This window comes from Macaca thibetana, chromosome 18 (genome assembly GCF_024542745.1).
Source record: "Macaca thibetana thibetana isolate TM-01 chromosome 18, ASM2454274v1, whole genome shotgun sequence".
NCBI lineage: Eukaryota > Metazoa > Chordata > Mammalia > Primates > Cercopithecidae > Macaca > Macaca thibetana.
The window spans coordinates 21,576,918-21,600,364 of record NC_065595.1 but is presented as its reverse complement, the minus strand read 5'-3'; the positions used below and the strand labels follow the sequence as shown (position 1 = coordinate 21,600,364).

The window sequence follows — 23,447 nt, the reverse complement described above, 5'->3', positions numbered from 1 at the left end:
AAAAGCTCGGATTTAATGACCCAAAGACCAAATGTAGGTGAAGAAAAGTACTTTTCTTTGGGCTATGAGCTAATCCAGTGGTTGACGGCGTATACCAGGAAATTTTGAGACTATTATTATAACTAACAACTAACTTTTAATCTTTGAAAGACATTTGCACAAAATACCATTCATTTTCCTCACCAGCATTTAACATACTGGTATAAGTCAAATTACTTTGCAGATGAATGTTTAGGACATACAGCGTGTCTCATTTTTGGCAAAACACTGGAATTACCTGGGATTCTGATTTAATTGGTCAAGAGCGAAGCCCAAGCATCAGTGGATTTTAAAGGCTCCCCAGGTGATACTAACGGGCAGCTAGAATTCAGAACTACTGGTATAAAAAGTCAGAACTTTCCATGATCATTAGTGCCCAGAATACTTACTAGTAAGCAGCAAAACGTGACCACATCTATTATAGGGCTCTACCAACATTTCTTGCATTACGACTGAATACTTTTCCTAGTAGATGGGTTATTTTTCAAAATGGCAGCCCAGGAGCTTGGAAAAAGTGGATTCTGTTGTGTCAAATCCTCAATTTTTATGGTGCCGGATCTCAGAGCAGGGAATGGTGACTGCCTGAACCTTCCACAGGGCAAGTTCCCTTCCCAAGTTTCTCCTCCTGCTTTGTATACCTCCTGCTTTGACTTGCCCACCTGCCTCTGGGGCTTCCTCATGGGCTTCTTATTCCTCCATCCCTTTATACCCTCATCCTGTATATGGAACATAAAACAGTAATAGCGAATCTCAGTTCTTAAAAGAACACATGTCAAGCTTCTCTTCTGGCTAAAATGTGGGTATAATATTTTGGTTTACTGTGAGAGTAAAATCAGGAAATATGCGTTGAATGCTCAGAGGCAAATAAGCAAGGGTGGGAAACATACAAAGAGGTTCAGCGTGTAGATCCTCAAGGATATTACCAGGGTAGGAAAACTATAGCCCACAGGCCAAATCTGTTCCCTCACCTGTTTTTGTAAATAAAGTTTTATTGGTACACAACTATGCTCTTTTTTTAAAAAAAAGCATATTATCTATGACAGACGTAAATAGTTGTGGCCTATTTTTGCATCTGGCCTGCAAAGGCTAAAATACTATCTGGCCCCTTTTAGAAAAATGTTTGCTAACATTGATCTAGATAAACCAACCACAAAAACAATAGATAGAAAAAGGGAGATAGATAGATAGATAGATAGATAGATAGATAGATAGATAGACAGACAGACAGACAGACAGACAGATAGATAGATAGATAGATAGATAGATAGATAGATAGATGGATGTCTCCATCAATCTTTCAACAAATATTTACGTTGCAGGCACTGTGCCAGGTTCTAGGGGATGTTTGTGTGAATCAGAGAGGGCTCCTGCGCCCTGTGAGGCCCACAGTCTACTGAACTTGTCATCAATCCTGAGCAATGAATAACCACCGAAAGAGAGGCCTGTCATCAAGATCAAAGGAGATGAGAATGTTTGAGGCTGGACAGACCCATGGGTAACTGGAATCTCACCTGTGAACCTCACGGGTGGTGTCTAAGCTGAATGGGATAAAGATGAGGAAGGGGAGACTTTGATAAGGTTGGAATGAAGAAGTAGGAAAGTCCAGGCCATGGTCAAGGGCCAGCAAACGCCAGTCTGGCTGCCTCCCAGGTACACTGGAGTGGTAAGGGGAAGAATGGCTTTCTTTGTTCACCACTGAACGTCCATACCAGAGTTGATGTTTTGTAAGGGTGTGGACGATGCTTGTGTTATTTATTTACTTCCATCTCTAGCATTAAGCAAAATGCCTGGCATATGTAGGTGCCTGAAGAATATTATCTAAAGAATTAAAGAATAGATGAGTAATGGGTATCTTAAATGTTAGGCTAGATATGCTGTAAGTCAGGTAAGCATTTCAACCATGGTAAAATAATGTCTGATGTTTATTGTTTATTTACATATTTACTTATTTTTGTGACAGGATTTCACTCTGTCACTCAAGCTGGAGTGCAGTGGTGCAATCATAGCTGACTGCAGCCACAAACTCCCGGGCTCCAGCAATTCCTCCACTCTGGCCTCTCGAGTAACTGGGACTACAGGCATAAGCCACCATGCCCAGCCAATTTTTCCATTTTTTTGTAGAGATGAAGTCTCACTCTGTTGCTCAGGCTTGTCTCAAACTCCTGGCCTCGAGCAATCCTCCTGCCTCACCCTCCCAAAGTGCTGAGATTGCAGGCATGAGCCACCACCACGCTCAGCCTGTTACTTTAAACAAAGTAATAGATGGGAGATAAGAAAGCCTTCATGCTTATGAACAACTCCTCTATAATGAAACTTCTACAAGCATTACATTCTTTAACTCTCTCTGTCATCCTTTTGCTTTACAGATGATGAAATTGAGTTTCAGAGAGGTTAAGCAACTGGCCAAGGTTATACAGCAAGAAAATGGCAGAGCTGGAACTCAACAAGTCTTTTTTTAAATCTCAGACTCAAGGCTATCAGCACACTTCCACGCCTACCACTCATTTTCATACCATGCTTTCAAGAACTCTCAGGCTCCTCACAGCCCCCATAAGGGCACTGTGACCAATTTAGTAGCATTGAGGATCAAAAGCACAGACTCCCTACCTAGCCTCACCCTGAGCAGTTCTCATTTTCTCTCCCTTACCTATTGAGTTTCCTGGTTTTATCCAAACAAGAGCTCTTGGAGGAACAAAAAAGAATTTGAAATCACTGTACTGGACCATACTACTTCCTAAAACAAAGCCAGGGGGTATGGCTTCCAGCCTGAACTCCACCACCAAGGTGCTGTGGGATCACTGTCAGCCACTTCTCCTTCCTTCCTACCCATGGAAGGTTGGACAACAATACTGACATCCTATCACACTTTCTTTACTTTCCAGAGAGATCAAGATGAAATGAAAAGCTTATTTAATGGATGGCAGTGGCTGGATCACCTTGAATAAAATTCTAGATAAAGCTTAACTCCATTGACGGCAGCAAATTAGGGGAGTGTAATTAGTTACTGAACAGAGTTCAGGAAATCGTCATTGCTGGGTGCTTTGGCTGATGCCTGCTAATAGCATCTAAAATTAGGACTCTAGAAGCAAATATGAGCCATCTTTTGGCCTTACCTCATAGTAACCAGCACATGACAGAATATAGGGATATTAATAAACAGTCCACAGGGGTATAGCCACTTACCAAGAGAGATGTAACACATGAATATAGTGATTCTTAAAGAATTCATAGCTGGAAACAATGCCACTCTCATCTATGGCTTGACCATTCTTATACCAAGTTATCTCTGGCTTGGGCTGACCTGACGATAAAGAAAGAAAAATATCCTTATTAGTTTAGGTATTTTTAGGAAAAAAAAAAACCATAAAGCTATGAACAAGGATGGACAGTAAGCAACAGGGATGAGGATGATGGATTATGTTAGGTGAGGAATTGAAAAGGCTTCTTCTTGCTGATACAAATAAACACATTATTCAGTAGACACAATTGAGCATGTTATGTACCTAAGATGGTGCTATGCTGATGGGTGCGATACAAAATGAAAAATGCTACCCCTAATCTCAACATGCTATTAGGAAAAATTGTCCAATACTTGGAAATAAGGCAAAGATATGAATAGTATCTTTTTTCAATGTCATATGAAGGCAAAGGCCCATCCAAGCGTGGTCTTTGGTCATATACTTTGTTTCACTCAGTGATAACTACTGATTTAAAGTGAAGTTATATGTTAATTTGTAGGTTTTTATCCAATAGAAATGCAAATAATTTCCATCTAGGAGAAAACATAACCCTGTAAGTTAGCGTTTATTGCTATGTAGGACATTAACCAATGCTACACCTAACCCACCAGTTTTACCCCAACATTCCTTTATTAAATTGCCTATACATACCTAGCTCCTCAGACCTTAATAGTTTCCAGTTTCTTTTCTAATTAATGAGTTGAATAAAGTCTTTAAAATGTGTATTTCTTATCTGCATGGGAATCACTTTACCTTTTTGAAAATTATACTTAATAGTGCTGAAAGTTAGTGTGTTAGTTATGGTACAAAAGAGAGGAGAACAAAGTAGATTTGCAATTACCGCTTTCTTCCTGAGGATGAAGAGTTTGGAATGTAGGCTTCCCAGACTGATGCTATGCATGTGTTACTGATATCGTCAAAGAAATTGACCTACACTTTCTCCCTTAGAAGAGATTCATCCTTTCCTGGTGTTCAGTAATGGGACATGATGTTAATGGGCTAATCCGGTAAAACCTCCAGGAATTTCATCTACCCCTTAGGATTTTTCCCTCGTGTTATAGAGCAGGAAGGTTTCCATTGTGTTCCAAAGAGCTTTCTTATTAGTCTTCATGTCACTGAAAATATGTGCAAATGTGCTATATATGCAGGAAGGAAAGCCTGTTATTTGGAAACAATATACCATTTTTAAACTGTCTTAGGAACATTCTTGTATTTTTGTCTTATTTATTGCATGATTTTTGGCAAGCAACTGCAGAGACCACTAAGATGAGAACCCCATGTTCTGGCCAGGCACGGTGGCTCATGCCTATAATCCCAGCACTTTGGGAGGCCGAGGCAGATGGGTGGATCACTCGAGTCTAGGTGTTTAAGACCAGTCTGGGCAACATGGCAAAACCTCATCTCTACAAAAAATACAAAAGTTATTTGGGTGTGGTGGTGTGCACCTGTAGTCTCAGCTACCCAGGAGGCTAAGACAGGAGGATGACCTGAGCCTGTGTGGTCGAGGCTGAAGGGAGCTGTAATCATGATTGTGCCACTGCACTCTAGCCTGGGAGACAGAGTGAGACGCTGTCTCAAAAAAAAAAAAAAAAAAAAAAAAGAAAGAAAGAAAAAGGAACTCCATAGAAAGAGGAAAGACAAAAGAAGTACAGAGGGAAGAAAAAGTCCGTTAGAACTGCACCTGCACCGTGAGCAGGACCTGAAAATGCTGAGTCCTCCTCCCTCCCTCCCTCCCTCTCTGTGTCTCCCAGCTAGGCTGCCGCTGTGCTCATGCCATGAATGTGCTTTGTTTTTTGGCAACTGTGGATTTTTCCTCCTTGCCTTCTCCTTCAGGTAAATGCCTGAGTAGTGACCCTGGGGCTTGGAACAGATAGACCTGCATGCAAGGATAAGTCCTCCAGCAGCTGCGTGGCTGAGCCTCTTACGGGCATTTGCCTATAAAAAGACACCAAAAAATGGGCTTCCCTGAAAAACCATCAAGGGGTTTCTGATCATAATTCATTTCTGCCTGTTCTTATCAGTCCTGTGTCCCCCTTTAACACTGTTTCATCACACTCCTTTATAGGAAGCAGTCAATTCCTCCTTTTCGTGGGTATGTGGCTGTTTTGAAGAAAATACATAAAATATTCATGAGGTGGGCCTGGGAACTCATTCTGATCTCTTGGATTCCAGTTTTTCATTCAGGCTGATGAGGGCTGATTGATTTCCCCCAGTTTCCTAATGGCTGACTGTTTTTTTCCCCTGTGCAGTATAGATCTGAACAATCAGCCAGAAATGAGACTTGCATAGGGAAGTGGTATCTGGTATCTTGTGGGTGGTTCTCTTTTCTCCTGCCACTTGCTGGAAATCTTACCTGAAAGTCCTCCCCTTGTTTTTGGAACCTACTGTGGGTCACATATTGAGAGCCACCTCCTAAACATTTCAGAAGTATCTGGGCGAGGGGACCACAGCCAAGTTCAGGTCGTGTCCAAACACACGAAGGCTCTGCTCTGAAGACTCAAGGTCAGCTTGCACCATTCTGTCTGTCTGAATGACGATGGACCATCACAGAGACAGAAGTCTGGGCTTGGAGAGGCCAAGCGCAGTTCTACACTGCAGCTCCAGGCTGAAATCGAGGTTTTATGACAACTTCTGCTAGCGAAAGGCAGCCGTTGCTGAGGCTCACCCCTCTCCTATCTGGACTTAGAAAAATAGGATAAGAGACCAACCTGGCAAGCATAGCGAAACCCCATCTCTACTAAAAATACAAAAATGAGCTGGGCGTGGTGGTATGCATCTGGAATCCCAGCCACTCAGGAGGCTGAGGCACGAGAATCACTTGAACCTGGGAGGCGGAGGTTGCAGTCAGCTGAGATTGTGCCACTGCACTCCAGCCTGGGCAACAGAGCAAGAGAGACCCTGTCTCAAAAAAACAAACAAACAAAACAAAACAAAAAAAATGGGGAGAAGAGTTTTCTGTCTGCCCTCAAGAAACACCATTGGAACCTTCATGTTTTCAAGGGTAGAGACATAATCCAAAAAAGAAAAGAGAACCACCCATGAGGTACAAGATATCACTTCCCTACCCAATTGTTTTATGTTATGTTCTTTTAATGATAAATCCTTTGACCACTGGGAGTATCCATACTTGATCAATTCTGAGTTCTTTATTCTCCAATTCAGGGGAAATCTCAGTTTTCTGCTTTTTCTCCACTGGTCACCCATTGCCTCCGTTTTAAGATTTTCACTTCTTAGCATCCCTGAAGAAGGTGTGCAGAGGAGAGACTAATTTAACCAGTTTTAAGATATCAATTAGGGCCAGGCACAGTGGCTCACGCCTGTAATTCCAGCACTTTGGGAGGCCAAGGCAGACAGATCATGAGGTCAAGAGATCGAGACCATCCTGGCCAACATGGTGAAACCCCATCTCTATTAAAAATATAAAAATTAGCCAGGCAAGCCGGGCGCAGTGGCTCACATATGTAATCCCAGCACTTTGGGAGGCCGAGGTGGGCAGATCACCTGAGGTCAGGAGTTCGAGACCAGCCTGACCAACATGGTGAAACCCCATCTCTACTAAAATACAAAAATTAGCCGGGTGTAGTGGCAGGCACCTGTAATCTCAGCTCCTTGGGAAACTGAGGTAGGAGAATCACTTGAAACCAGGAGGCAGAGGTTGCAGTGAGCCGAGATCGTGTCATCGCACTCCAGCCTGGCAACAGAGCGAGACTCTGTCTCAAAAAAAAAACCAATAAAAATTAAAAAAAAAAAATTAGCCAGGTGCGGTGGCGGGTGCCTGTAGTCCCAGCTACTCAGGACGCTGAGGCGGGAGAATTGCTTGAACCCAGGAGGCGGGGGTGGCAGTGAGCGAAGATCATGCCACTGCACTCCAGCCTGGGTGACAGAGACTCCATCTCCAAAAAAAAAAAAAAAAAAAAAAAATTAAAGAATAACAGAAGAGTTCCATCAATTTACTGAAAAGAAGTTATTCATGTCATTCCTCTGTGCCCCATGAATTTAAGCTATGGTTAAGGATACCCAAGAAAGGAAGAAAATTAAGAGTGGATTATCTGAAAAAAAAAAAAAACCATTGTGAGAGCTGCCTAACCCAGAACCACAAGGTGAATTGAAGATCACTGAATTGTGTCCAGGAAGTCACTCAAAGAAATCTTTTAGAAACAAATCATAGAGGATGGAGTTGCTTCATTGATTACACAGAAAAAAAAAACATTTCCAAGGTAATTTTCCCAAATGATGTTTTAGTAATGCCTTTGTGAGCCAAGAAACCTGGTATGCAGGGAGATTTTAGAGGATGATTAGCTAGTCTAGTGATGGTTACCAGATATTATGCAGCGAAGCACAGCATCTGACTTCTCAGGAACCTTCTGGGAAAGCAATGTAGACAAAAAACACAGCGGGGGCCTCTGGGGCGCTTCGGAGTCTGTCATCCTTTCATGCCACATGAATCTGAAAAAAAAAATCCCCAACATCACCATTTGTTCCGGGATTTCTCTGGCCTTATTAGGAATTCCAGAAACCACAGGGTGCCGTCCTGGCAGCTCATTGTATGCTGGCTGGTGGACAGACTGAAGGTCTGGGCAGCCTTTCCAGGCCGTGGTGCTGCTGGTAGGTGGGCTGGATCCTTCTGTGTTTCGGGGATGCCCTGTGCATTGCAGGACATTTAGCTGCATCCCTGGCCTCTACCCACCAGATGACAATAGCACCCCCACCCCTCCATGCGTGACAATCAAAAAGTCTGCAGACACTGCAGGGGGGTTGGGGTGCCCTGATTGAGAACCATGAATCCTACTGTCCTAGGCAGATCCCAGGGCAGCCAGATCTCCAACAGAGAGGGAAGCATCCCATGAGCCTATGGTTAGTGCCACCTCCTCTCATTCTCTTTCCTTTCTCTTCTTAAAGTCTTTCCATACTGTGCTCCAAAAAGCGTGTACGTCTCTTTGCCTCCAAAAAACAGGTTGGTTCTGTTGAAATGATGTCCAGGTAGGAGATATTTTGAAATCAGGATATGACTGCTCCTTCTGAGCACCAGGTGGGTGCCCCAGGGGAAGGCAGGCACTAAACACTTGCTTAGCCACCAGATATATTATTTCACTTAATCTCTTTGAAGCTACTTAAAGGATAGTTACTAATGTCTCCTACATTTTACAGATGCAGAACCTGAGACTCAGAGAGGTTCAACAACTTGCTCAAGATCACACAGCTCAAGTGGCAGCCACCTTGTGGCTGTCCTTCAGGGCTGTGCAGGTTGACAGCCTGACAGTGTAAGACACCACTGCAGCTTTGCAGGGCACAGCTTGCACAGATAGGAGCCACCCCTGAGGGCGCAGGTGGGTCTGAATCCAGAGAGCGCTTTCCTTTCCACGCTACCGGCAGATACAAGCTGGCTCCACTTGACCAGACCTCTCCTTTGTAAATGCCCTTCGAAAGGGCATTTAGCTCTGTCTACACAGTAGCGTCCACTTCTTCACAATGATGGCTGTTCTCCCACACCACAGAGCTCAGAGAAAGAAAAGAACCACACTACCGTGTGGTTAGCCTGAACAGGGAAGGGGCGGCTAGGGACTGCAAATGCTGAACCCAGGGATGCTGAGTGCCCCAAAACAGACGCCTGAGCTAAGCTCTGGGTAGGAGAGGCCAAATTAAAGCAGCCATAGCTGTATTGCCAAAGGGGACACCCCTTTCCATATGAGTGTCGGTAGCAGCTTCTTACCCATTTAGAAATAGTTCCTCCCTGTTTCTTCCCACTTTTCCAGATTGTCTCAGATACCCTGAGAGGCGAGTTGTCAGAGACAAGTTCCCTGAGGACAGTTCAAGGTCTCACCAACACCTAAAACCTCCTGATGAGCAGAAGTGAGTAGAGGGAGAAGGAGGGAGTGCAGGGCCAGTGATGTTTGAGGACCCTTGCTGCAGTAGCAGGATGAGCAACATAATTTGCAGGGCCCGGCTGAAGATGAAAATGAGGGATTCTTTGTGCAAACAGGATTAAGGATTTTAAGATGGTGACATCAGAGCATTAAACCAAAGACGGCACTCAGCCTGGCGTGGTGGCTCACGCCTGTAATCCCAGCACTTTGGGAGGCTAAGGCGGGCGGATCACAAGGTCAGGAGTTCAAGACCATCCTGGCCAACATGGCGAAACCCTGTCTCTACTAAAAATACAAAAATTAGCTGGGCATGGTGGCTCATTCCTGTAATCCCAGCAACTCCGGAGGCTGAGGCAGGAGAATTGCTTGAACCGGGACCTGGGAGGCGGAGGTTGCAGTGAGCCAAGATGGCGCCACTGAACGACACTGCCTGGGCGACAGAGCGAGACTCCACCTCAAAAGAAATAATAAAAAGACAGCACCCTTCTGGGCTCAGGGCCTTGTGTGAAGAACAGATCTTGGCCCATGAGGCCCCCCTTGCTTGGTGGATGCTGCCCTTGGAGCATTCTGCTCACAAATGCCTCTAGTGCTCTCTTTTGAGATCACTCCTGCTGCTTTAGAAGTTCCCACAGTATTTCCTTAATCTCAAGATGTTCTGTTTAGAAATATGGTGGGAACTGTATTTCCCAAAAAGTGTTCCCAAACTGCCCCTGCATAAAGCACCTACACTCTATAAATATCAGGGTTAAGTAAGTTAATGTAGGGGAATACACTGCCTTCCCTTCCTCAGGGAGAGTGTGTGCAGGAAGCAACTTCGTGCTTAAACCTGAAGTTCAATTAATTCACATGATGGGTAGAAAAAGCCGTAAAGTTGAAGAAGTGATACGGTAGCATCAAAAAGAGAGAAAACTGCTTGGGTGTGGGACAGAACACATGAGATGGGAGAGAGGTTTGAGAGACATACCTGCTGGGACAGGTATGGAAGACTCAGCAAGAGAGGCCGAACTGAAGATTTTTCAGAAACTATGCATTGTGGTTGTGAATTGGGTCCTTTTGACATTATTTAACAAATGACTTACATTTCCAGTTATTTTTGGTTGTAGAATTTCTTAAACTTAGCTGTGCAGAGGCTGGATGACATGGGGCTCCAGTTAATATGTGTGGTATTTCAGAGCATAGTAAACCCCTCTCAGCATAGCTGGCAAATTAGTTGCACAGCACAGGAAGAAAATTCATCTGCTAGATAGCAAATAGATACCTCCATTCCAGATTAGGTTACAAGTACATTTGGTGGTTGAGGAATTGATATCAACTGGTATTTTTTAAAACTCAGATTTAACACCAGCCCAAGGCTGGTCTTGAACTCCTGGGCTCAAGCCATCCCCCCACCTCAGCCTCCTGAGTAGCTGGGACTACAGGCTTGAGCCTCCATGCCCAGCTCTTTTACAGCTTTAATGAGATATAATTACCACATCATACACAATTTACTCATTTAAGGTGTACAATTCAATTGCTTTCACTATATTCAGAATTGTGCAACCATCACCACAATCCATTTTAGAACATTCTCATTACCCTAGAAAGAATTCCTACACCCCTTTTACTTCCTCATCTCCCCATTTCCACCCCCCACCCCCATGACACATACAGCCAGAGGCAATCACTAATCTACTTTCTGTCTCTATGTATTTGTCTATTAAGGGTTTTTTTTTTTTTTTTTTTTAGAGGCAGGGTCTCACTACATTGCCCAGGCTAGTCTTGAATGCCTGGGCTCAAGCAATCCTCCCACTTGGCTTCCCAAAATGCTGGGATTATAGGCAGAAGACACAGAGCCCGGCCTATTCTGGATATTTTATATAAATAGAAGCTTTCACTTAACACAATGTTTTTGAGGTTTGACTATGTTGTCGCCTGTATCAGTACTTCATTCCTTTTTGTGGCAAATCAGCAATGCTTTTTAGAAGCAACTGTAGACACAGAGGGATGACTACCCCACTCTTCACATTCCTAGGGAAGTTACTCAAACGGAGGGGGACAGCGGGGGACAGGGCAGCTCTCATAGCAGGAAAACACCCTCCTGAGTAGGAGGCCCCATAGAACTGTGAACACAATGCAGGCTTTGCCACCTGCCAGAAACAAATCTACATCCAGCTCTGCCAATTATAAGGCAAGGCATTGAGCCTACCTTCTCATCTGTAAAAGGAGGGAATGAAAATAGGCTGAGGATACGTATGTCAATTGCCTTGTGAAAATCTGTTACATAATTAGTTTTCATAATGGTAATCAGTGTAGTATAAGGAAAGAGTTCACTCGTTTCATCAGTTTCCTTTTCTGCTGTGGGTTACCACAGTAATTCTTTTTTAAAGTGGTACACCAACTACTATGTAAAAATGTCTCTGGGTGTAATTCTCACCCGTAATAGTAATTTACAGGACATGACCTTCTGTTCTCATTCCTGGAGATCACTGCTATGGATGGAGGAGGAGGAAAGGATAAATCCAGCTGTCAAGAGCTGGGCTGACGTTGAGGAGCTTCTGTGTCATCCGTGACTCCTCCCCAGGTGACGATTTCCTGACAGTGTTGTCCCACATGTGAAAATACTGACAAACACACACTATTTGACTCACACAGTCAGTTTAGTGACCACATATCTCAGCCACAGAGCACTGACTGTACTCTGGAGAGGAAAAGGACAGTTAAGTCAGGCTGTGGCTCGTGTTTCGTGGCTTCTCTGAAGGTGAGAACCCTTGATGACAGATGTATCATTCTCTGCTAGAGATGAACAATCAATATTGAATTATTGGGATTAGTGGAGGAGTTTGTGGTAGGCTTCACAGATGACCTTGGAAAAACAGTGTGTTCATTGGAAAGAATGCTGCATTTGCCTCTTTTTTTGCTGTGTGGTTAAGGTGTTAGGATATATCTGTATATTTATTGGTTTCCATCCACAATTCCTGGCTCCTAACTCCCATAGTCCTTATTATAATGTTGGGGCACTTCTGGCCTCGGGAAACAGAATCTCTCTCTCTCTTTCTGACCTTCTATCCTCCTTTTACCTGTCCAAGGCAGGACTCTGATTGTGGTCAAAAGCCCTCATTCCAAAAGACCCTCATTCCTGCCCTGTACCCTAGGGGAAAGAAAGCCACACAGAGAAAAGAATGCCAAGAAAATCTGAACAGACAGGCTTGCTGGGTTCAGATCAGGTGCTTTTTGTCCAATCACATTTCTACATGGTTCTCAATCATGCCTATGTAGCGAAGCCTCCATAAAAGCCCAAAAGGACAGGGTTTGGGGAGCTTCCAGAGAAGTGAACACGTGGAGGCTGACAGGAGGTGAAGAACTCATCCACACGCTGGGAGGATGGCGCATCCCAACTCCATGGGGACTGAAGCACCTGCAAATTGCCCTAGGATCTCTGCATCTGGCTGTTTACTTATATCCTTAAAATCACCTTTGCAATAAACCAGTAAATGTAAGTGTTTCCCTGAGTTCCATGAGCTACTCTAGCAAATTAACCCCAAGAGGTGCTCATGGGAACCCCAACTTGAAGCCAGTCAGTCAGAAGTTCTGGAAGCCTTGACTCGCAGCTGGTTGTCCGGGGGTTCGGGGGGTGGGTGAGGAGTAGCCTTGGGGACTGGACCCACAACCTGTGGGATCTGACACTATCTCCGGGTAGACAGTGTCGGAACTGAATCCAAGAACACGCCACCGGTGTCTGCAGCTTGGCGTATGGGGCAAATCCACCACGACTTTGGTCACAGAAGTCTTCCTCTTCCTCTGTGTTGATGATTGTCATTGTGGTGGTGGGAGAGCAGAGAAAAAAAGGTTCGAGAGAGATTTTCCCTAAACAGTGGATCGTGGCAAGTTTCTTTCTTTTTATTTGTATTTGAATTTATTTATTTATTTATTGAGAGAGAGTCTCACTATGTCGCCCAGGCTAGAGAGCAATGGCACAATCCCAGCTCACTGCATCCTCTGCCTCCCGGATTCAAGCGATTCCTCCCTCAGCCTCCTGAGCAGCTGGGATTACAGGCATGAGCCACCACACCCGGCCCACATATCACATTTTGATAGCTACTCTAAAATGGGCAGGACCCTTGACAGGTAGCAGGGTAATGTCATGATGCGGGATGTGGACTCCTGCACCTGCTCCCTAGGCTCAAACCTCTGCTCTGCCACTCACTAACTGATCATCAGTCTGCCTCAGTCACTTCTTCTATAAAACTAACATAATAGCAGTATCTATTCATTTGACCATTATGGAATTTGAGTCAGTCTATGTAATGCTGTTCTGAATAGTATATAAAGTAAGCACTATGTATGTGAGTGTTAGCTGCTGCCAGTGGCTTTGGGTTTAACATTGGCAAGATTATAAAAATAATGTATTTATCTCAAATTGGTGGAGAACAAAGGCTATAGGAGCGTTATTTGAACATTTAAAACACTCAAGTGATGTCAAGTTTTATTTTGACTAATCTGCAACCCCCTTCCCGCCACCAGTCTGCATCCCTCTTCCCCCACCCTCAATAGCCAGCAAGTCGCATGGCTGCTGTCACCAGAAAGCCTGCTGTCAGCAGAAAGGATCAGGGAAGAGGTCATAGCTCACAAGCAGACCACGGGTAACCAGCTCTTGTGGAGCTGGCGGGAAGGCCAGCAGTTAGGGCGCCTACTCAGTGGGGACAGGAGGGATTAGTTCTGATTACCCAGCCTAATCCAATGGCAATTGTCTTCCTGAATTTGCCATCTCGCAAATTAGGTGATTGCCATCAACTAATACCCAGAGCCGTGTTAGTTAGGGAAGCTTATTCAAAGATGATTTCTGTAAATTGCGTGGGGAGGACGGCAGACCATGTGGGGAGAGACACTTAACACATTTCGGGTGCCTACTGTGTGTCAGACCCAAGGCTGCGCACTTCGTATTTCATCTTCACAGTGAACCTGTCTGGTGGATGTTCTTTGCTATTTCCCAGCTAATGACTCGGAAGCTTCAGTCACTTCTAAAGGTTGGTGTAAGAAGCATAACTTCTCACAGCCTGCAAGTGGCAGAGCTGAAACATGAGTCCAGATTAGCTGGAGTGGAATATCGGTGAGGATGGGAAAAGAACAAAAACGCTCATTCATTGCCGGTGGGAATGGAAAAGTGGTACAGACATTTTGGAAAACACTTTGGCAGTTTCTTAACCCATTTCCCATTTGCCCCAAGAATACTGCTGTCTCTAATCCTGATGTAACATCATATACATTTCTGTTACATCAGAATTAGAGATAAATTCTGTTTAGAAATAACTCCAAAAACAGTTTTTGTATTTTATTTTCACATTGAAAATCAGCCAAATTTGTTTCAGCCTCAAAGAGCCTATTTATGTAAAATTGAGTGCTGGCAACAAGCTGCCCTTTTTTTTTTTTCCTAAATGGGAAATGGGTTTCAAAGTTAAACATAAATTTACCAAATGACCCAGCAATTCCACTCTGAGTTATCTTCCCAAGAGAAATGAAAATGCATATTCACACAAAGACTCGCACACAAATGTTCTTAGCAAGGTTATTCATAATAGCCAAAAATCGGAAACAACCTAAGTATCTATTGGAAATAACCTAACGCTCCAACTAGTGAATGGGTAGACAAAATGTGGTATAGCCATATAATGGAATACCACTGAGCAATAACAAAGAACAAACTATGGATACGGCGGGCTGTGGCTCACACCTGTTATCCCAGCACTTTGGGAGGCTGAGGCAGGCAGATCACCTGAGGTCGGGAGTTGGAGACCAGCCTGGCCAACATGGTGAAATCTGTCTCTACTAAAAAACACAAAAATTAGCTGGGCATGATGTCAGGTGCATATAATCTCAGCTACTTGGGAGGCCAAGGCAAGATAATTTCTTGAACCCAGGAGGTGGAGGTTGCAGAGAGCCAAGATCGCACCATTGCATTCCAGCTTGGGTGACAGAGCGAAGCTCCTTCTCAAAACAAAAAAACAAAAAACACAAAATTATGGATACATGGTATGACATAGATGAACCTCAAACACATTCTCAGTATGCTTAGTGAAAGAAGCCATACACAAGAGACCATACAATAAATGGAATTAAGTGTCCAATAGAAACTATAAAGACAGAAAGTAGATCAGTGGTGGCTGGAGGTGAGGGCAGTAGGGAGAATGCTAATAATAAATGTGCCTGAAGGATCTTTTGGGGGTGATGACAATGTTCTAAAACCAATCTATGGTGATGATTGCCCAACCTAGTAGATTTGCTTTTAAAAACAAATCATTGCATTTAACAATTAGAAATGGTGAATTATATATGATATACAAAATACACCTTGTTAAAGTTAATTTTAAAAATAGAAGCAAGGAGACAAACATTTAATGAGCCCCTACTAAATTCACTGCGGCGTTACCTGTGACAGCAAAAGCTAAATGTCCATCAATAGGAATGTGGTTATTGTATACCTAAAGAATGGAATCTTTTTTTCTTGTTAACAACAATGTACATTTAAAAGAATGAGACAGGCCAGGCATGGTGGCTCCTGTGTGTAATCCCAGCACTTTGGGAGGCCAAGGTGGGTGGATCGCTTGAGCCCAGGAGTTTAAGATCCATCTGGGCAACATGGTGAAACCCCATCTCTACAAAAAGTGCAAAAATTAGCTGGTGTAGTGCATGTCTGTAGTCCCAGTTACTCAGGAGGCTGAGGCAGGAGAATGGCTTGAGCCTGGGAGGTTGAAGCTGTGATGAGCCGTGATTGCACCACTGCACTCCAGTATGGGCAACAGAGCAAGACCCTGTCTCAAAACAAACAAACAAAAAATAGAGACACTGATAATGGAATAAAAAAATGCACTGATATGGAATAATCTCCAGGATACATTAAATGAAATAAACAATGTATAAGAGTGCAGGGAATGTGATCACTTTTTTTTTTTTTTTTTTTTTTTGAGACGGAGTCTCGCTCTGTTGCCCAGGCTGGAGTGCAGTGGCATGATCTTGGGTCACTGCAAGCTTCGCCTCCCAGGTTCACCCCATTCTCCTGCCTCAGCCTCCCAAGTAGCTGGGACTACAGGTGTCCACCACAATGCCCGGCTTATTTTTTGTATTTTTAGTAGAGACAGGGCTTCCATGTTAGCCAGGATGGTCTCAATCTCCTGACCTCATGATCCACCCGCCTTGGCCTCCCAAAGTGCTGGGATTACAGGCATAAGCCAACTGTCCCCGGCCAATGTGTTCACTTTTTTTTTTTTTTTTTAAAAAAGAGGGAGTCTCGCTCTGTCGCCCAGGCTAGAGTGCAGTGGCATAATCTCGGCTCACTGCAAGCTCCGCCTCCCAGGTTCACACCATTCTCCTGCCTCAGCCTCCTGAGTAGCTGGGACTACAGGTGCCCGCCACTTCACCCGGCTAATTTTTTGTATATTTAGTAGAGATGGGGTTTCACTGTGTTAACCAGGATGGTCTCGATCTCCTGACCTCGTGATCCGCCTGCCTCGGCCTCCCAAAGTGCTGGGATTACAGGCATGAGCCACCACGCCCAGCCCATGTGATGACTTTTAAAGGCAAAGAAGAAGGAGGAGGAGGAGGAGAAAATAATCTAATATGCTTGTTTATACATATATTGACTAGAAATACACAAGAAAGCAGTAGCTTGGTTGCTCCTGGGAGGGGGCCTAAGTGTCGGGGGGAAAAGAAGGCATGCCATTTGGAGGCAGTGACAGTCTTTGTATATCTTTCTGGATACCTTGACTTGATGTATCTTACCTAATAAACAAGTAAAAGCTAACTTTTCAATATTAATAGTGAGCCACTCCATGTGCCCGGCAGTGTGTTGGGTGCACAATTCATCACACAGACGTGGTGAATACTGAGCTGGCAGAACCTCCCTCTGGATTTGTTTTGAATATATTTTAGGTGGATGAGTCTTTCCACTGAGTCTCCTCTCCCCTGCTGCTTAAAATGTGTGGCAGTTTCCAATCTTTATGAGAGGGCAAAAAAAAAAGGTTAAATAAAACCTGTGCGAGGCCGCGCATAGTGTCTCACTCCTGTAATCCCAGCATTTTGGGAAGCAGAGGCAGGCAGATTACCTGAGGTCAGGAGTTCGAGACCAGCCTGGCCAACATGGTGAAATCCCATCTCTACTAAAAATATAAAAATTAGCCGGGTGTAGTGGCACACACCTGTAATCCCAGCCACTAGGGAGGCTGAGGCAGGAGAATTGCTTGAGCCCGGGAGATGGAGCTTGCAGTGAGCTGAGATGGCGCCATTGTACTCCAGCTTGACCTACAGAGTGAGACTCTGTCTCAAAAAAATAAATAAGTAAATACAAAAATAAATAAAATCTGTGTGACAGTTTAGTACCTCCCCTGAATTTACAACTGAAAAACGCACCTGAAACACAGGTTAGGTGACATTTTCAAGGTCACACAGCTTGTTAGTGACAGAGTCCAGGTTTCTTGATTCTGATTTTCCATGTACTGCATTGAAAGGATACATTCTCTTGCCTATCTTGGGGTAAAGACAGGGAAGAGAGGAGACCTTATGGTGTTATAAACATACAAAGTGTGACAGTGCTGTAATCAGACCCACTTCCATGAGTTAACTGATTAAAATCACTTTGGCTTGAAGTTGAATGTCATGGGCCGACTGCTGTGTCCAGTCTAGGAATGTGTCATCAGTGTCAGCACAAACACTTCGTAGTAAAGAAGGCCCCTCTCTGGCTCATTTTCCTCTTATCCTCCGCATTTTCCCAGGCTCCTTATGTTCCTACCCTCACTCCCCTGTAACTCCTGAAAACTCCAACTAATCCCTCTTGGGAGAATGTTTACTTTTCAATGTGGCCAAGAGGTGAAATGCTGTGGAATTTCTGGCACCAGACAATATAGGGAAGAACCCGGAAAACCTTAGGCTCTCTTCTGTCTCACTCCTTGCCCCCCGACAAAAATAAGACCAACCCTGAGTGTAGTTAACTGAGCCTGAGTGTAGTTAACTGAGCCAGAATTCATTATGCTGAACTAACCACCTGTCAGCAAGACCATTCAGAAAAAATCAGTGGTGTGAGGACAGGGAAGAGATTCTCAGGAGAGTGGCAGTCTGATCTCTGCCACCTTCTACCCTCATCCTTCAACCCAGCCAGTCAGAGTGTCTTAGGGGAACACTTTTCATATAATGCCTCCACTGGCCTTATTTCCAGAAGATTTTTTTTTTAAATAGAGATGGGGTCCCACTACGTTGCCCAGGCTGTTCTCAAAATCCTGGGCTCAAGCGATCCCCCACCCACCTCAGACTTCCAATACAGAAGATTTTTAATGGTTCTTTATCTAATCTTGTTCTAGTAAATAAAGTGTGCCTTAGAGATAAGGAACATCACATCCAATAAAAAGGGCCGTAAGGTGTAGTACTGTAGCCAACGGTTCATTCCATTTCTTTTTATTTCTTTTGAGATAGGGTCTCGCTCTTTCACCCGGCTGGAGTGCAGTGGTACAATCTCGGCTCACTGCAACCCCTGCCTCCTGGGTTCAAGCAATCCTCCCACCTCAGCCTCCTGAGTAGCTGGGATTACAGGCATGCACCACCATGCCTGGCTAATTTTTGTATTTTTAGTAGAGACAGGGTTTTGCCATGTTAGCCAGGCTGGTCTCAAACTCCTGACCTCCAGTGATCCTCCTGTCTCGGTCTCCCAAAATTCTGGGATTACAGGTGGCTTGCGCCACCATGCCTGGCTGGTTCCTTCCATTGCTGAGGCAGGACTGTTCTGTGGAAGAACATTTTGACTTGTCTGGGCTGAACTTTAAAGCATGCCCATCCTAATTTTTTGGTTTAATTTTTCCTGGCTTACCTTTAGCAGTAATATTCTTAATCTTTAAAGTATAAATGCTCCCCATGGCTATCTTTACGACTAAGGGAACAGGTGGTATGATTTTAGAGGCCTTTCTCCAAAATATCTAAAATATCCTAAAGTGGCCATTCGCTTGTCCTCCTAACCCAGCCTCTCCCGTCACTCAGCAGCCTGGGGACTTGGTTGGCGAGACCTCAGCCTTCCTGCTTTGTTGGCTCTGATTGGTCTAAACTGTGGTGCACTTGCTCACTGACCTAGTCATTAACCAAAGTCAATCGCATGTGGCACTCTCCAAAAAGTAGTTCAGGGGAGACCCAGTCAGTGCAAAGCTTAGGTTGTTCACTCTGTCATCCACAGGAAAAGGAAAGCATGTGAACCTCAGCGGAGGCCAATAGCTATCTTGAGACTGTGCTAAAGCTGATAAAACCAAAACAGAGATGAGCAGAGCTTTCAGAAATGCAGAGAAACAGCGGGGTCCTGACCAAACTCCTGGACTCTTCCATGGTGCGAGCAATAAATTTCTGTTACTGATTAAGGTAGTTTGAGTTGATTTCTTTCTTTTTTTCTGTTTTTCCTTTTCTTTTCTTTCTTTCTTCTGTTTTTTTTTTTTTTTTTTTTTTTTTTTTTTTTGAGACAGAGTTTCACTCTTGTTGCCCAGGCTGGAGTGCAATGGCACGATTTTGGGTCACTGCAACCTCTGTCTCCTGGGTTCAAGCGATTCTCCTGCCTCAGCCTCTCAAGTAGCTAAGATTACAGGCCTGTACCAGCATGCCTAGCTAATTTTGTATTTTCAGTGGAGACAGGGGTTCACCATGTTTCACCAAGCTGGTCTCGAACTCTCGACCTCAAGTGATCCACCCACCTTGGCCTCCCAAAATGCTGGGATTACAGGCATGAGCCACCAAGCCCGGCCAAGTTGATTTCTTCGTTGCTTCAAGAAGGCATGCCCTCTCCTCCCTGGCCCGCACTGCCTGAAATTCCTACCATTTGGCTCTCTATTCCAGATCTCTTTGTTGGACACCAAGTTACAACTAAGTTACCAACAGAAGGAATGGACTGAAGATTAAATGGCTTGATCAAAACCATCCAACTCTTGACAATTCTTTCATCATCAAGAAGGCAGGGGAGGAGAAGTGTGAAAAGCGTAGCCCAACCACACTAATTTCTGATTTTCATATTCATCCTTTCTCTTTCTGCCCTCCATGTTTTTATTTTGCTTTTCTGGATTTCCTTTACATGGAAGGACCACCAGCCTGTTCAAACACCCCGCCAGGTTTTCAAACCCCTAGCTCAAATGCTGGTTTCTCTTTGAAGGCTTCCCTGATATCCTCAGCTGGAAAAAAAGAAAAAGCCCCTAAAAACTAGACACCATTAGCCTCAGGGTATTGTCCCTCACTCAGTGTCACCCCCAGCAGCTAGACTGTAAACTGCTTGCCTGCAGGGCACCTGATGGGTTCACCTTTTATGTTTGCAACACTAGCACATTGTATCTGTGTCTCTGGTATCCCCTGAGAAGTAAGGAAAGTTTGGTGGTTGAAAAGAATAAACACAAATAGGTTTTCTTCAGGAACTGCAGGCCGAAGAAATGGCTATAGCAGTGGTTCTCAGAGTGGCCCCTGGGCCACGCCATCAGCATTTCCTGGGAACAAGGAGGAAATGCAAATTCTTGGAAACTTCAGAATCAGAAGCTCTGGGGGTGGAGCCCAGCAAGCTTTATTTTAACAAGCTCTTTAGATTCTGTTGCACTTGGAAGTTTAAGAACCACTGGGCTCAGAGGAAGGTCTTAAACTAGGGGTTGAGGAGCAAATGAGCCTGTTTGTCTAAGAGCAGGGGCCTGGTTGTCTAAGAGCAGGGCTGAAGATCAAGTGAAAACCCAGGTGAGTTGTGCAGCCCAGACATAAGGATAGCAGTTCTATCCTAACACAGATCTAACACAGATAGCAGTTCTCCAGGCTGGCCCTCCAGAGGGAGGGTGCAGTGTATCCAGACCTGAACTCTCGGAACTGAGCTTCTCTTCAACTTGCTCCCTGTCTCTTTGAGCTGATGTCTGAAGTCTCCTGATCAGTTTTGTCTGTTTGGGCCATGCCAAGTTGGTATGCATAGGCGGAGATCCCAATAAGGGCTCGAAACATGTTTAAATGTTTTATTTAATGTAGGTCAAATGTATATTCTTTCGTTTTCGCCAACCCCAAGATGACGTGATTACATTCTCCCAAGTTGCTTTACATGTTTGCATTTTCAGTTTTTCTTTTTGGCAGCATCCAACCCAGAGTAACATATCCTGGGTTCCTTGTGAACCTGTCTGTAACCGAAGTGAAGAATGTATCAAGGTACTGCGATGTGCCCGGGGAAAAGCTGTGGGGTATCTCAGTGAAAACAAGGGGCAATGAGAAAGATGTCTGATAAAGTTCTCGGGAGCCAGCCCACAAGCCGGCTTGTGAATCTCATCTGCTCCCTCCCGTCCCTGACTGGCCTTTCTCCCTATTCATTGTGTACTTTTATCACTGACCCCGCCCAATTCTAGCCCACAGTGCGATCCCTACCCTGGAAAGGACACTTCTTCTGAGCTGGCCCAGAGCTACTCCCCCTGCTCAGCTCCGCCAATGGCTGGCCCAGTTCAGAGAATTTTCACCTCCACTCCCGCCCCCACCTCTCTCAATGCAAGACTCGACTATAATCTTTGAGGAAAGGCTGGGCGTCTACCTTCATTTTCATAGTTTTCATCGTGATCACAGGCCTTTCATTACTATGGATTCCCAAACACTCATATTGAAATATGATACTGGTGTGTATTAAAAAGCATTCCCAGGGGATGTTGATAAATCTCTACTTCTGCTTTTAGATAATAAGCATCAATTATCCATCAACTATTTTCAGTAAAAAAATTTTTTTTCTTATTTATCATAGATACATTCTAAAATATAATCTTTTTTTCTTATTTTGTTTTCAAAGACGTTGTTTCCAAGTATAGAATTTTTCTCAAGGAATCTAATCGTTATGTTTATTTAATTATTGCAGTGATGCTTATAATGTACAGTTTCTATTACTTTATATAGTTTATTTTATGGTATTATTCTAAAGTTTCAGCAAAAAAAAGAGAAGCTTTTAATTAAGGTGAAAAACAAACTTTTGTTGAGAAACTATGATTCAACAGATACTTTAGGTATATTTATTCATCTAATCCCCCATCAATTCTGTTAAAGTGAATACTGTTATGATTTTACGGATGAGTAAACTGGGGTTCAAACAGATTGAAAAGTTATGCTAAAGTTGGGAGTCAATTCCAAATCTGACTCCAAAATCTTTCTTAGGACCTCCCCTGCTTCTCCCACCTCCATCCGGAGTAAGACACTAACTCAACTGCATCCCCATCACAGGGGCTGATACCTACATGCGAGTGTTCAGGAGGCTGTTAAAAACTCATGAAATTGGAGGAGAAAAAAACTTGGCAGGTAATGACAACAGGAACTCTGCCCTACCTAAAAACTTCCCCAAATTGTGATTAAATGTTTGGTGAAAACATCAAAAAGACAACGTAGGCTGGGTGTGGTGGCTCACGCTTGTAATCCCAACACTTTGGGAGGCCGAGGCGAGTGGATCACCTGAGGTCAGGGGTTCAAGACCAGCCTGGCCAACATGGTGAAACCCCGTCTCAACCGAAAATACAAAAAAATTAGCTGGGCGTGGTGGTGGGTACCTGAAATCCCACCTACTTCGGGAGGCTGAGGCAGGAGAATCACTTGAACCCAGGAGGCGGAGGTTGCAGTGAGCCAAGACCGAGCCATTGCACTCCAGCCTGCGCAACAAGAGCAAAACTCTGTCTAAAAACACAAAACAAGCAAAAAAATAAAAACAACAACAACAAAGGACAATGTAATTCAGGAGCGAAAGTACATTTAGTTTGTTTTAAGTCCAATTTCCAAGATCTGAACGTGGTTATTGGCCATCCATGCTTTCTAATACAGGATTTGTGAAGTTGTTGATTCGGAAGGTAACCCACAACATCCTTGGTTTCAGTACAGAAGCCACACAGCAAAAACTCCTTCAATTTGTCCTTAGTTGATATAGAGTTATAAAACATATCACATATCTCTGGAATTACCGTTCCTGGTTAATTAATCTTTAGAAATAAAGGCTACCTTTACATAAGGAAAAGGTTGTGGAAAGAAAATAATTAGAGCAGAAGCAGCTCTAAATGCTGTTCTTGCTTTTATCTATTTTTAAATGATTGCCAAATGTCTGTAACTGACACCCTTAATCAGGGCTTTTAAGGTTTAGATGTGTTCATTAAACTGTAATGTGACAGTGGTGGCATTTAATTGATGGATTTTTTTTGGCTGACTTTTTGCCTTAAATTTTTTTTAAAATCTATTTTTTTTACAATAAATGCTTACATCAGCCATTTTGAAATGCCTGATAGCTTTTCAGCAAATTGTATTACCTGTTGTCAGACAATATACTTCTGTGTCTACCCAGATA

At 43.9% G+C, this 23,447-nt stretch overlaps 1 protein-coding gene across 5 annotated transcripts in view; it reads right to left on the bottom strand.

The window, feature by feature from the left end:
- Positions 1-23,447, bottom strand: part of ALPK2 (alpha kinase 2) — a 144,063-nt gene that overhangs the window by 119,770 nt on the left and 846 nt on the right. For 4 of the 5 annotated variants that reach the window (XR_007721299.1, XM_050768010.1, XM_050768012.1 and 1 more), the window contains exons 2-3: positions 7,597-7,724; positions 3,223-3,340 (exon numbers count right to left, since the gene is read on the bottom strand). Coding sequence is in view for 3 of the 5 variants with exons in the window: in XM_050768010.1 (XP_050623967.1) it covers positions 3,223-3,340; positions 7,597-7,720 (242 nt within the window). In the remaining 2 variants the exon portion in view is untranslated. Of the gene's footprint in view, positions 1-3,222; positions 3,341-7,596; positions 7,725-23,447 lie in introns of those variants that run through there. The other variant, XM_050768011.1, reaches the window with a different exon arrangement.